Consider the following 14,555-nt stretch of genomic DNA (forward strand, 5'->3'; position numbering starts at 1 on the left):
ACTGCCTGGTTCCTTTGATTTCCTTTTGCCTTCCAGTACAGCGTTGACTAACACTGATAAACAGCTGTCCTTGCCTCCTTCCCAGCTGTTGGGAAGGCACTCATTGTCTGTCTCACTATTAGGTCGATAGATGTTTGGGATCTTTTGATGGCCCTCTCCGCTGTAGAACAGCACTACTTTCTGGGTTACCTTTTCTTTCCTTTTTTGGTACACTAAATATTCCAGGCCTGTCTCCTGTTTTTCCTGTTCCAGCCCCGGAATCATTCACTTTTAAATGGCTCTGGCTCCTTTTATTAACAGATGGTGTTTAGGAATCAGAGTCTAGGAAGAGTTCAGGAAGAATTTCGTTTAAACTCTTTTATGCAGTGTTTCAGGAATCCTAAGTTATCTAATTGTAAAAGCCAGTAAGACCCAGAAGCCAGAGAACAGAAAGGGCTTTAGTTTACCACACATCTCCTGGCATGATAGTTTTTAGTTTTCAATTTTACATTTTATTTACTTACTGTGTGTGCGTACATGTATACACACATGTATACACATGCCAAGGTGTATATGAGGAGGTCAGAGGACAGCTTGAGGAAATGGCTTCTTCCTGTGTGTGGGTACTGGGGGTGGAACTCAGGTCATCAGGCTTGGTGGCAAGCACCTTTATTTACTGAGCTATTTGGCCTTTCTGATATGTTTTAATGGGAATCATACTATAGCTGAAGAATCTAAGTATTAGTATTATAATAAATGTCACAAAAGCTCCCAAATAGCTTTTATGTCTTTGTTTGTTTTGAGACAGTGTCTCACTTTGTAGCCTAGACTGACCAGGAACTCAGTACATAGCCCAGAGTGGCCTAGAACTTGAGGTGGTCCTCCTGCCTCAGCCTCCCAGGTACTAGGATTATGAGCCTGAGCTACTACTACCCTGCCTAGCTCCAGTGATGGCTTTATAAGAGAACATTGCTTGTCCTGGTTAAATTTTGAAATTCCTAGTGGAGCGATCATTGCCTGTTCCTTGTATTTTTCTTTCAAGCAGCCTTATACAAAGACTGAGGGGAAAGATGGGGTCTTTGGGTACCTAGTTAGCTTTTGATTGATGTGATAAAACAAACACTATGTTTGAAACCTGGGGCCTATGCAGGATCGCTTGGCTTGGCCTGGGAGGAGGGGACTGAACCTACCTGGACTGAGTCTACCAGGTTGATCTCAGTCCTCCGGGGAGGCTTTGCCCTGGAGGAGGTGGGAATGGGGGGGTGGGCTGGGGGGAAGGTGAGGGGTGCGGGAGGGGGGAGAACAAGGGAATCCGTGGCTGATATGTAGAACTGAATTGTATTGCAAAATAAAAACAAAAAAAACAAAACCAAACCAAACACTATGATCAAAAGCAACTGAGGGAGAAAAGGGTTTATTTCATCTTAGGTTTTATTCCATCCTGAAAGGAAGTCAGGACAAGAACTCAAGTCAGGACAAGTCAGGAGCCTGGAGACAGCTGAAGCAGAGACCACAGAGGAGTGCTGCTTGCTTTACTGGCTCCTGCTCCCTGGCTTGCTCAGCCACCTTCCTTAAGCAACCCAGGACCACCTGCCCATAGTGGACTGGACCCTCCCACATCAATGATTAATTGCCTATAGGCCAGTCTGATGGAGGCATTTTCTCAGTTGAGGGTCCTTCTTGACAGATGACTCTACCTTATGTCAAATCGACAAAAACAGGATAGGTATCCATACCAAAGAATAGTAACTGTCATGCTGCCAATGTTCATTGTGGGTCAGTGGCGAGAGCCATGGGACTATACAGCAGGTGACAACTAGTGTTTGAAAAGCTGACCCACTAGACGCATAACTCCCTGATGAGGGACCCCACCTGGCAAAGCCTTAGGGTCACTCACTGGCTGTGGAAACTGGCTGTTTTCTGTCTGTAACTTTCTCAGGTGCCACCGTTATACCTCCCTATAAAAACAGCTGTGGGTGCTTTCCACAGCCCCTGGGTAGTGTGTTTACGTCTCTGAGCACACATTTAGCTGTGGATTTCTGTTTAAGCTGTATAATTCTGCTGAACAGAAATATTTCCAGAATATTCTTCTTTACTGATACTGGAATGTAACAGTATTCTCAGTCTCAAAGACAGCCTTTTACACATTTTGCAAAGACCTTAGAACAAATTCAATACAGACTAAACTGCCCCTGCAGAAAAATAAAGACTAATTCCCAGGTGTTGTTTATTGCTAAATCAAGGCCAGGCTTTTTACATCAAGACATAGTCCTTGCAGTAGCTCTCTTTTTTTTTTTTTTTGGTTTTTCGAGACAGGGTTTCTCTGTGTAGCTTTGCGCCTTTCCTGGAACTCACTTGGTAGCCCAGGCTGGCCTCGAACTCACAGAGATCCGCCTGGCTCTGCCTCCCGAGTGCTGGGATTAAAGGCGTGCGCCACCACCGCCCGGCGTAGTAGCTCTCTTTCTGCAGGTACCCTGACTGCTCAAGGTTCAGCCAATTGTTTAATGTCTGAGACTCCTCACCAACTTAGAACTACGAGGCATGGGTCAATGTGACATTACTAGCCTAAGAGAAACTACGTGACTTATCTTGTGTTTTGAGAATAGGTAGGGCCCTGACACTGTAACTTAGAATTGTCCAGTGTTTGGCTGTGGAGCAGCAGCAGCAGTGTGGAGAGAGATGGCTGTGTAGAGCTATGTAAGAGCTGCTGCAGAGTGTGTGTGCGCGCGTGCCGTGCACAAGCTCTGGGTGAGAGATGAAGAACAAGCATGAGAGAAGTGTGCGCAAGTGAGTGGGTGAAAGAGTGAGTAAAGAGTGAATGAATAATGTAGAAGTAGGTGTGTGAGTAAGTGTGAGAGAGAGCACTGTGTGAAAGAGCTACTGCTATGTTGAGGAGCTGTGCCTAGGAACTGTAAAGTGCTATGTGGTGTGAGAGCTATGTAAATGAATGTTTAGCTGTGGCTGTGTGATTTGTAACTGTGTGGAGACAAGGAAGATGAAGCTGTATAGAAACGAGAGATAGAAGAGAAATGTATGTAAAAGACAGATGTGTAGTGATGTGAAAACAGATGTAACTGTGTATAGAGACATGTAGCATGTATAGAATGTAGCAATGTCGAGATACATAGCTGTGTGGAAACAGAAAGAGTCAGAGATGATTCTTAAAATGAAGTAAAAAAGAAAGTTAACATTAAAAAACGTGTTTTTTTTAATTTTACCAGTCAGATATATAGAAACTTATTTGTAAATAACCTCAGATAGAAAAAGTCTAGCTCTCGACACCTTCGTGGATTTTCTTGCATTACCCTGGAGGTGGCCTTGGAGCAGGCTCTCTATAAGCGCCCCCCCCTCCCCCCAGTAGGTCAGGTACTGTGCTGGCCCAAAATTCACAACCCTCTGGCTCTGCTAGGATTATGGGTGTGCCATCATGCCGATTGCTTGGTATATGCTATACTTCTGTGTGCCTTATGTGAATTTTCAATTTTCTTTTTTTTTTTTTTTTTTTTTTTTTTTTTAAGATTTATTTATTTATTATGTATACGGTGTTCTATCTGCATGTACCACTGCCCGTCAGGAGAGGGCACCAGATCTCATTTCAGATGGTTGTGAGCCACCATGTGGTTGCTGGGAATTGAACTCAGGACCTCTGGAAGAACAGCCAGTGCTCTTAACCTCTGAGCCATCTCTCCAGCCCCAATTTTCTTTTTTTTAAGATTTATTTATTTATCATAATACAGTGTTCTGACTGCATGTATGCCTGCAGGCCAGAAGAGGGCACCAGATCTCATTACAGATGGCTGTGAGCCACCATGTGGGTGCTGGGAATTAAACTTAGGACCTCTGGAAGAGCAGCCAGTGCTCTTAACCTCTCAGCTATCTCTCCAGCCCCTCAAATTTGGTTTCTTGAAACTACTTAGTAGGGTTATGGTTATTTCCTCTTTCATGTCTTTCCCAGAATACTGCAGCTGTGAGGCCCAGCATTAAAAAGTGGCTAATTGCTGAGCACTGAATGTGATGAACTGCTGACCAGGACTTTGCTTGGCAGGAGCTCCTGTGAGCTGATAGCTGCTAATGCAGCGTGGCTGGGAAGAGAAAGAGTACCCTGGAGACTCTTGGAAAACTTCACACAAGTAATACGTGTTTTTGTTTGAAATGTTAAACAATGTAGGTGCCTTGAAATAAATGATCAGGTATCCCCTCACCTTCACCTGCCTAATCCTTTGTCTTATCCCTCTGCCCAGGATGACCCCACTAACAATGGGATGTGTATTCCTAGCCTTTTACTTTTACACAAATAGACTTAGATGCCCTGAAAGTTTTCTAGGGGGCCTTTCCAACAATTCTCTCCTCAACTACTCACTGTGCTCTTAATTAACTTTGACTTTCCTTTCAGCTGGGCAGTTTCCTGTTTAGGCCTACATGGAGGAACTTAGCCACAGAAACAGACTTGTATTCTTTTAAACTTGAACCCTACAGGCAGTAGTTCAGTGTCTGTACACCCTCTTCCTCTTAGCTCTTCTTGTTCCCTGGGGTTAATATATAGGGACAAGAACCATGTAATTTCATTTACTCTCTAAAATGTTAGATTATTCACACTGCTATTTCCCAGGGGAGCTCAGTTTATTGGCTCCCTAAGAAAGTTCTTTGCAAGGGGCTGATTGGGGGGTCAGGCAATGTTGGGTCATTTGGTTATATGCAGAGAAAATAAGTACAAATGCCTGTGCCTGTCTTTAAGTTGTGTGTGTGTGTGTGGTATGTGCACTCGCAGTTTTAAAAGTATGTAAATTAAATAAAAATAATAGAGCTTATGGAAAATTCTCTTTTTAAAATTTTATTTTATGCGTATGGTTATTTTGCCTGTATGTCTGTCCATATGTGCCTGGTACCTGTGGAGGCCAGAAGAAGGCAACAGATGTCCTGAAATGAGTTTCAGACAGTTGTGAGCCATTTGGGTGCTGGGAATTGAACCTGGGTCCTCTGGAAGAGCAGTCAGTGCTTTTTAACCACTGAACCATCTCTCCAGCCTCAGAAAATTCTTTTTTTAAATAAATTTTTAAAAAAGATTTATTTATTTATTATGTATAGTGTTCTGTCTGCATGTATCCCTGCAGGCCAGAAGAGGGCACCAGATCTCATTACAGACGGCTGTGAGCCACCATGTGGTTGCTGGGAATTGAACTCGGGATTTCTGAAAGAACAGCCAGTGCTCTTAACCACTGAGCCATTTCTCCAGCCCCAGAAAATGCTTTTTAATTTGCTTAATTATCAATTGCTTTTATGAAATTTGACTTAAGTTGGCTACTTTTAAATATTTTTGTTTTATCTGTGTAAGTTTGCCTCCATGTATGTGTGTACACTATGTGCATGCTAAGTCGTGGTAGGGTGGTTTGGGGTTTTTTGTTTCTTTGTTTTGAGACAGGGTCTCACCATGTAGCCCTAGCTGGCTTGGAATTCACTGTGTAGTCCAGGCTGGCCTGGAATCTACAGAGCTTTATCTGGCTCTGCCTCCCAAGAGCTGGGATTAAAGACGTGTGCTACCATGCCTGGCTAAATTGGGTATTTGTCTTTGTTCTGAGACAGGATCTTACTGTATAGCTCTAGCTGGCTAAGAACTGACTGTGTAGAGTAGTCTAGCCTTGAACTCATAGAGAGCCACCTGCTTCCTGAATGCAGGAATTAAAGGCGCACACTAACACACCAGACTAAATTGGGTATTTGTGAAGGAAGACTTCTACCAATGGTCTGTGCATGGCCTTCCACACGTCTTTGCTTCCTCTTCTCTTTCCCTGGGTGGCTCATCCTAATGCTTCCTTTGGGAGAAGGACAGTCTGATCCCTGGGTCCTAAAGGCATACAGATAGATCCACAGTGTGTCATCACAGTACACTTACATGTTTAAGGGGCTGGGAAAAAGCTTGTGAAATGATACTGTGTTCGAAATCAAGAGAATACTTCAGGGGATGGGTTTCGCCCAGCAGGAAGCTGCCTTGTGAGGGTGTCTGGGAGCCAGGCAGTATCTGCCTGTGTGGACTTTGACTTGATGGTGGAGCTTAGCATTTTTTGTTGTTTTGTTTTGTTTGGAGACAGGGTTTCTCTGTGCAGCCATGACTGTCCTAGAACTCCATAGACCAGGCTGGCCCTCGAGCTCAGAGATCTGCCTGCCTCTGCCTCCACCCACCACCTCACACACACACACACACACACACACACACACACACACACACACACACACACTACTGGGATTAAAGGCGTGTGTCACTTTGCCCAGCTAGAACTCACTGTTCTTAGTGTGTTAGCTTTTGAAACTATTTTCAAATTGATTTGAAAATAATTTGATTTCCTCAAATTATTAGAATTTGGACCCTTTCAAATCTTTTTAAGCTTGACACTCACATTCCTGTAGGCACTGGGCATCACACAGGAAAATGTGGCCTCTGGCAGTGGTGGGGACACAGAGTGCTTGAATATTGTCACTAAATCTGTTTCCCATGACACTGAGTTTTGATTTCATTAGGAATTTCCAGAGAGAAAGAAGTTGCTTTTAGCAAGCATCATTTCCTTGTTTGAGCCAGAAACTACTTCTGAACTAAAGCCAGATTGAGGCACCTCTAAGTGACACTGCTGTGGAGTGGTACTGTTTACTTTGTTTTCTTGGAGCCACTGTCTACAGAGTATCTGACACAGCAGATTTGTCTTTGCTTGGCACTTCGTAACACCTCCATGTTAGCCGACACTGGATGTCTCTTATGAGCTGTGGAACTCTTTGTCATAATTAAAGAAACCGTCTCACCTCCCTGGACCGTACATACAGACACTTTTCTTAAAGACCAAGGCCTTCCTCTAAATTGTTATCCTACACACCATGGAACAGAAAAAGTGGAAATGATTGTCTCAGAGACAAGAGTATCTCATCAGTGAGAAAAGAGTTCACCTACATTGGGGCTAACTCAGGTTGCCAGTTGGATACCGTGTGGGAGCCAGCTACCCTTAGCCTTTGAAGATGGTGGGATTTTATCCTTAGACTCCTCCTTCCTTAGTTGTATTAAAAGGCACGCCAGCCAGGTGCAGTGGCATATGCCTTTAATCCCAGAATTGGGAAACAGAGGCAAGCAAATGTCTGTGAGCTGGAGGTTATCCTGGTTTACATATTGAGTTTCAAGCTCACCAAAGCTGTATAGTGAAATCCTGTCAAAAAACAAACAAAAAACAAAGAACAAACCAGTTGGAGTCTGTGGTCGATGTTCATGACACAGGATTAATTACCTGGTGAGTTACAGAGAAGAAAAATCGAGTAGTATGTATATCAGAAGGAAGGGTCTCTTCATCCACCTGTCTAGCTCTGAGGTATTATGCAGTGGTTTTGATTGACAGCTGTGGGGGAAAGTGGGATTATCTGTGGTATTGGTGAGAAATCTATGGAATGCTCTTAGACGTGTCACCCATAAAGCCTTGGGCCAGAACTTATAAAAGCATAGAAGTGATTAGGAACTCATTAGTGGAATTGTTTTTCAGGGGATGCCAGCCTTGGGTTTTATTTCCTTAGCGCTTGTGTTCTATTGCTTTGGGGTATCTATTGCGTTGCATTGGTAGGGCAAGATGTGGGTTCCTGAAAGAGAATTGAGTTGAATTGTGAGTCTTTTGAGTGTACCCAGCACTCATACATTGTACACATGTGCTGTCTTACAAAGTCATCAGTAGGGCTTGACTCCTTCAATGTCAGGCTTCTCTATTGTATATGTATAGGTTAATTGTCCCCTAAACACTATTTCCAGCATGTGGACTTGAGTGGAGTTGCATTTTGTCTCTTCTTTTTGAGGATACTGACCTCAATACTGTTTATAGCACTTATCCTGTTTTTAGCTCACCCTTCGTTTTGTCGTCTTGTATGTTTTGTACTCTTGAAAAGGGCTCCCTGTAGGTCCGCGTTTGTAGGAAAGGAGGGCAACATCACATGACTTCTTCAGGCTCTTTGTTGGTGTCTCCCCTCTAGTGGTTGTAGACAGGGCTCTTGGATCTTGGACAATACTCTGTTCAAAATACACAATCTCTTCCTGTTATATCATAAATGCAACTTGAACAAAAATCTCCCTGCTGACTCCTTCTCTAGCTCTCTTGATAGGGATATCAGGATTCCATCATCTGAGGTTAGACAGGTGTTAGTTCCCTCTGGATGTGGTCATGCAGGCAGATCCACCTTTTCCCCACAGCTGTGAGAACTAGAATGTTCTGTGAGTTCTATCTAGACAGTGACCATGTTGAAGAATTGTGAGATAAGGCTGGGCATATATTGCTTTAGAGAAAAATTTGAAAGAGAAGACATACAAAACAATTTCTCCACCCCCAGAGAGTACCAGACTGCAGGCTGGGTCCTGGAGTGAAAGGTGCTGTTCTTTTCCTGCCTTTCTGCCTCTCCCTCAGTTCTCCGTTCCATATGGATGCTGAGGATCAAGTCACCACTGCAAGTAAGAAAGTGTTGGTGTTTAGTTCTGACCTTCCTTCTTTCCAACCAGTATGTTGGTTGGAATTGTAGTTGGAATGGTTGACAAGATTCTTGAAGAGATGAAATTGTTCAAACAGATTTCAGGGTTAGCCAGAAAAATTTCTATTTCTGTCTGAATTTGTCTAGTTTAAAAAAAAGGACCAAAGTAAAGACAGTTTAATTGGAACAAGAGCAGTAGAGCCAATGCATTCTTGGACAACCTTTGAGCTTTCTGAATGAGTTGAGAAGGGGATACAGGCTGGTCTTTGCCGCTTTCAGACCTACCTACCATATTAAGTACAAAAGGTAGCCATTCAGATACAGTCTGGGATGGTAATAGACACTTATTTTTTATTTATTTATTTTTTAAAAAAGGCTTTAACTTTTTCTTTGACAGTTCCATATTTATATGTGTGTGTCTCTCTTAATCATATCTACCCAACAACTACTCTCTTTGGAGAGAGGCAAGCTTTCTGAGAGTGTGGACACATGAGCAACCTCGCACTGGTGGACCCTTAAAATCTTAGTTTTTTTTTTTTTTTTTTTTTTTTTTTTTTTTTTTTTTTTTTTTTTTTTTTTTTTTTTTTTTAAATGTCATTTAGCTCGGTTGTTTGTTTTTTTTTTTTTTTTTTTTTTTTTTTAAGATTTATTTATTATGTATACAGCATGTGTGCCTGCAGGCCAGAAGAGGGCACCAGATCTCGTTACAGATGGTTGTGAGCCACCATGTGGTTGCTGGGAATTGAACTCAGGACCTCTGGAAGAGCAGTCAGTGCTCTTAACCTCTGAGCCATCTCTCCAGCCCCCAAAATCTTAGTTTTTGATAGAGCCAGATTTGATCCTGTGGAGACCTCAGGAAGGCCACTGCAAACTCCCTGGAATTGTGTTCTTCTCCCAGGACCCCAAATGATGACCAAGACTGGTCACTAACATGGAAGCAAGACCCTATTACTTACATAGTTCAGGACCCATCCTTACAAGCCAGCAGCATTTCCAATCATTTCTCTCCCTGCAGGCTGACGGATTCAAGGATGCAGCTGGTGCTAGCGGTGTGTGGCACCTTACCTGAGCCAGACCATGAGGCCATGTCACCATGATGTGGGCCCCTCATGGCCTCAGCAGGAACAGAGTACTACAATATTGGCCTGCGCCGCCGAGGAAACAGCTTCAAGCAGAGACATCCCTCAGGCACAGTGTCTGCTTCACCACCCGAGAAACCCTCGGAGGTCAGAGTCTGGGCTCAGGCCCATCAGCAGGTGAAGCCAATCTGGAAACTGGAAAGGAAGCACGTAGGCACACTGTCAGCAGGGCTGGGCACCAGTCTCTTGGGAGTCCCACCCCAGCCAGCCTATTTCTTTTGCCCCAGCACTCTATGTAGCTCTGGGACTACAGCTGTCGTTGCAGGCCACAGCAATCCCTGTTACCTGCAATCTCTCCCTGACTTGTTCAGCAATACTCTGCTATACCGCCGCACCAACGTGAGGCAAAAACCATACCAGCAACTGGAATCTTTCTGCTTGCGTTCCAGCCCATCAGAGAAAAGACCTTTTTCTCTCCCTCAGAAGGGTCTCCCTGTCAGTGTCACTGCCAATAAAGTCACATCTTCTACAGTCTTCCCCATGGCCCAGCCCATGGCGTCTTCACCCACTGATCCATACCTCTCACTGGCAGCAGCTGGGGAAAATCCTTCAAGGAAGAGCCTGTCCTCTGCCATCTCAGGGAAGATTGCATCTCCACTGTCCTCCTACAAGCCCATGCTGAACAACAACTCCTTCATGAGGCCAAATAGCACTAAAGTGCCCTTATCACAAGCCACAGATGGCCTGAAGCCAGTATCCTCACCCAAGATCCAGCCTGTCTCCTGGCATCATTCAGGGGGTACTGGAGACTGTGTATCCCAGCCTGGTGACCATAAGGTACCCCAAAGCATTGGCGCTGTCTTAGATGATGCCACTGCCCCTAACACCCCATCTATCCCTAGCACCTTCAATATATCCACAGCCAGTGTTACCTCTTCCCAGTGCAGTCAGAGTAACTTTAGGATGGAGGCACATCCCTGTGGCCTGGATGAAAACCCGGATTCCCAGAGCGCTACTAAAGAGGTACACTTCACTGAGGCTGTGAGGAAGTTGACTGCAAAAGGCTTTGAGAAGATGCCACGGCAAGGCTACCAGTTTGAGCAGGCTTGTTTTGTGAATCCCAGCTTCCAGTGGGGTCTTCTCAACAGAAGCAGGCGGTGGAAACCTCTGATGGGCCAGCGGTTTCCTCAGGAGGATATTGGATTAGACAGTGGGATCCTTCCTGGTGCCTCAGACACTTTGGGGTTGGACAGTACAGTCTTTTGTACCAAAAGGATCAGCATTCACCTCCTTGCCTCACATGTCCATGGGCTCAACCCCAGCCCTACCTGTGGGTCTATAGTTGACCCCCAATTACTTGGAGAAGACAGAGCTCCTGTTCCCCCTTCTTCCCTCCAGCCTCTTGGTGTAGCTGAAGTGGCCACCCGCCTTTCTTCTGTCCATCTTGGCCAGCCTGGGAAGGAGCCTGAGGAAGCCAAGGAGCTGAGCTCAAGTGCTAGGGGTAGTTGGTAAGTTGCACCCTGTCTTTGGTTCATTTAGAACAGTACAGTAGTTAGACCATAATCTGGGGACACTGCTACCCTCTACCTCTGATAGTTGGTTTTATTTTTTAGCTGTCCTACAAGTTTTAGTTTTCGCTCTAATGTAGGGATTGATTTTAAGGTGGGGAAGGAAAACTAGCTTGCAGACTAATTCTTGCTTTTTTAAACAGTTTTATTGGATGCAGCCTTGTCCATTTATTTACTATGGTTTTTTGTCTGCTTTCTTGTTACAACAGTAGAGTTGGAAAGTTGTGACTGAATGACCTACAAAACTGAAGCTGTTTACTGATAGTTCCTTTGGAGAGTTTGCCCATCCCTGTTTTAGGTTATTACCAGGGGAGAAGTAAGAATTCCAGACACATCTTAGGATCTGTGACTTTTCTACTTACTCCAAACCAAATTGCATTTCCATGCATTCTTGGTATGATAGCAATTCAGAGTTGAAGACATAGACATAGTTGGTTCTTTCTCCTGTGTCTTGTTATTGTTCCAGAACCTTGATCCACCAAGGCCTTCTGAGTTCCCAGTGAGCATCCCAAGGACATGTAAATTACCAGATACTCACTGATGACTTTTGTATGCAGAATTTTAAACTTACATACTGTAAAGAGACTTCAAAGAAAATGATATGCAAATGAGGGATGTACAACTGAGGAACTATGGCTGGACCTAAATTCTGAGGACCTGAGAAATAGTTTATGAGGTCCAGGCAAGAAATAGCAGATTAGTGATGAGGAGACTGTTACTGGGAGACAGTGAAGGAATGAGACTCCAGTGTGACTTCTTTTATGGAGTTGGCCTGGGTGGAGGCATGATTCTTTTCTTTCAGTTCAGCTACTGACCTCCAGCCAAACCAGGTGGAGCCTGAAGATACAGAAGATGAACTAGGAGATGGTTTGGAAGATTGCTGCAGCCATGATGAAAATGACGAAGAGGAAGGTAAGTAAGAAATCCTTTTGCCTCTTACTATGGGGTTTGGTCACTGTCCCCTAGGGAAGGGGGATAACAGTGTATGCCAGGCTTGACTGACATTATCCTGGATCAGTCATTTGCTTTGGGGGCCTAACTTGGGAGCTTGTGAGGGCCTTTGGTCTCTAGCCCCTCTGTCTCACTGGTCTTGCCTCCTCTCATCTGTTCAGTTCAAGGAATGCAGTGCAGAGCAGGAGTGGTGCTCATTGCTCCCTCAAGAAGGGTTGACAGCCAGGGTGTAGAAATAGTTGCCTGGGCTTGGTGAGGGTGCACATGCAGCACCGTCTTCTGCTGAGGATTTCTCTGTTCTTCTCTACAGGAGACTCAGAGTGCTCTTCCTTAAGTGTTATCTCCCCCAGCGAGTCGGTGGCAATAATATCTCGGTGAGTGCTGTGCCGATCATTGGCAGATGCTCATTCCTTACACTTGAAGGTTGTAATGACATTACCCTAACTGGGCCTAAGAACCCTAATTCATTCTCCTCGAGTTTCTTGTTTGTTTGTTTTGTGTATACTTGTAGTTTAAGAAATGTTTGTTTTGATTTTTTTGTTTTTGGAGACAGGGTCTCTAGCTAGATAGCCCTGGCTGTCTTGGAACTCAGTATGTAGATCACCATATCAGGCAGGCTGGCCTTGAATTCACAGAGATCTGCCTGAGTGCTGTGATTACGCGCCATTATGCCATTTAAGTCCTTTTGTAGTGCAAATACTTTGGAATGCTATGTCAAAAGATATTGAAAGCATTATTCTGTAAAAGGCTTTTAGAACTTATTTAAGGACTCTTATTTAAACCACATTTGGACCAAACAGTGGCTCAGAATGTAAAGCTGCTTGCTTCCAAGCCTGACAGCTGGAGTTCAGTCCCTGGACCCCATGCTGGAAGAAGAGGAGCAATCTTCTCCCCCAAAAGTTATCTTCTGTCATCTATATGTGCACTTTAGCATGTGTGCACCCCCAGCACACATACACACAAATAAATAAAGATTATTAAAATTAAAAATAAGCGGGGCTGGAGAGATGACTCAGCGGTTAAGAGCACTGGCTGCTCTTCCAGAGGTCCTGAGTTCAATTCCCAGCAACCACATGGTGGCTCACAACCATCTGTAATGAGATCTGGCACATAATAAATAAACAAATCTTAAAAAAAAAATAAAATTAAAAATAAGCAAAGAGGCACTTGTGTTAGTTAGGGTTTTTATCGCTGTGATAAAACACCATAACCAAAAGCAGCTTGGGGAGAAAGGGGTTTATGTCATGTCAGCTTACACTTCCACATCCCAGTCCATCATGAAGGGAAGTCAGAACAGGAACTCAAGGCATAACTGAGACAGAAGCCATGGAGGAACACGTCTTACCTGACACGTTCCTCCTGGCTTGATCAGCTTGCTTTCTTATATACCCCAGGCCCACCTGCCCAGGGATGGCAGCACCCACAGTGAGGTAGCGGGGTCCTCCCCCATCAATCATTAACCAAAACCCAACAGACTTGCCTACAGGCCGGTCTTACAGAGGCATTTTCCCAGTTGAGATTCCTTCTTCCCAAATACGCCTAGATTCGTGTCAGTTTGACAAAAACTAACCAGCACGGCACTTTAGAGGAGATTTATTTCATCTTTAATGGGTGTGTGTAAGTCGGTGCAGGTGCCTGTAGGGGGCCAGTGAAGGTGTTCTAAGCAGTTATGAGTTGCCTGATGTAGATGCTAGGAACTGAACTCAGATCTATTGCAAAGCTGAAACCATTTCTCTAGCCCCAAATAAGACACTTTTGGTGCTAGGTGCCATGGCATTAATCTTAGTTCTCCAGAATCTGATGCTGGATAAATACTGTGAATTTGAGGCCAGCCTATACAAGCTCAAAAAACAAAGAGTAAACCATATCCTCCAGCATAGTCTTCTTTGTTTCCCTTACAGCCTTGCCTCAGAATTAGACCTGTCTTCATTAATTAAACTCTTTTATCATTTGTTTAAAAAAAAAAAGAGAACTCCTGAATTATTGAATGTTGAAGGTTTTTCTGTTCTAAAAATACAAAGGATTGGAAAATTAAGGGTGACAAGATGGCTCAGCTGGTAAGGCACTTGCTACTGAACCTGATGACCTGAGTTCAAGTCCCAGAATTAACATGGTGGGAGAGAGAAGCAACTCCCTCAAGTGTCCCTGACTTGAATGACACTGGCAGTCATGTACGCACAGCCCATAATAAGTAAATGTAAAAAATTATAAAAGTAAAATCATCTTAAAGAATGAAAAATTGGCATTTTGTTTTTAGTGTAAAATACTTGTTTTCATTTTTAGTTAAAACCTAGCCTTGTCTCTCAGGGCTTGCCCAGTGTACTGTGACAGTGGCTGCTTTCTTGGTGTCTGATCCACTTTACCTGTAGCTGAGAAGACCCTCTGCGTCTGGGTTAGCATGAACAAAGCTGCCATGTCTCTGTAAATAAGATGGTGTGGTGGCAGCAGCAAACCAGCAAGGTGAAGGCAGAGATGTCTGGAAATGGGAGAAATGAAATTC

At 44.1% G+C, this 14,555-nt stretch overlaps 1 protein-coding gene across 2 annotated transcripts in view; it reads left to right on the forward strand.

The window, feature by feature from the left end:
* Positions 1-14,555, forward strand: part of Ttll4 (tubulin tyrosine ligase like 4) — a 52,280-nt gene that overhangs the window by 13,055 nt on the left and 24,670 nt on the right. Inside the window, exons 2-5 of one of the 2 annotated variants that reach the window (XM_052749884.1) lie at positions 9,473-10,559; positions 10,935-11,044; positions 11,907-12,016; positions 12,366-12,429. In XM_052749884.1, the coding sequence (XP_052605844.1) occupies positions 9,567-10,559; positions 10,935-11,044; positions 11,907-12,016; positions 12,366-12,429 (1,277 nt within the window). In that variant the 5' untranslated portion in view covers positions 9,473-9,566. Of the gene's footprint in view, positions 1-9,472; positions 11,045-11,906; positions 12,017-12,365; positions 12,430-14,555 lie in introns of both variants that reach the window. The other variant, XM_052749883.1, reaches the window with a different exon arrangement.

This window comes from Peromyscus californicus, unplaced genomic scaffold (genome assembly GCF_007827085.1).
Source record: "Peromyscus californicus insignis strain IS unplaced genomic scaffold, ASM782708v3 Scaffold_21__1_contigs__length_65335640, whole genome shotgun sequence".
In the NCBI taxonomy this organism is placed as follows: Eukaryota; Metazoa; Chordata; class Mammalia; order Rodentia; family Cricetidae; genus Peromyscus; species Peromyscus californicus.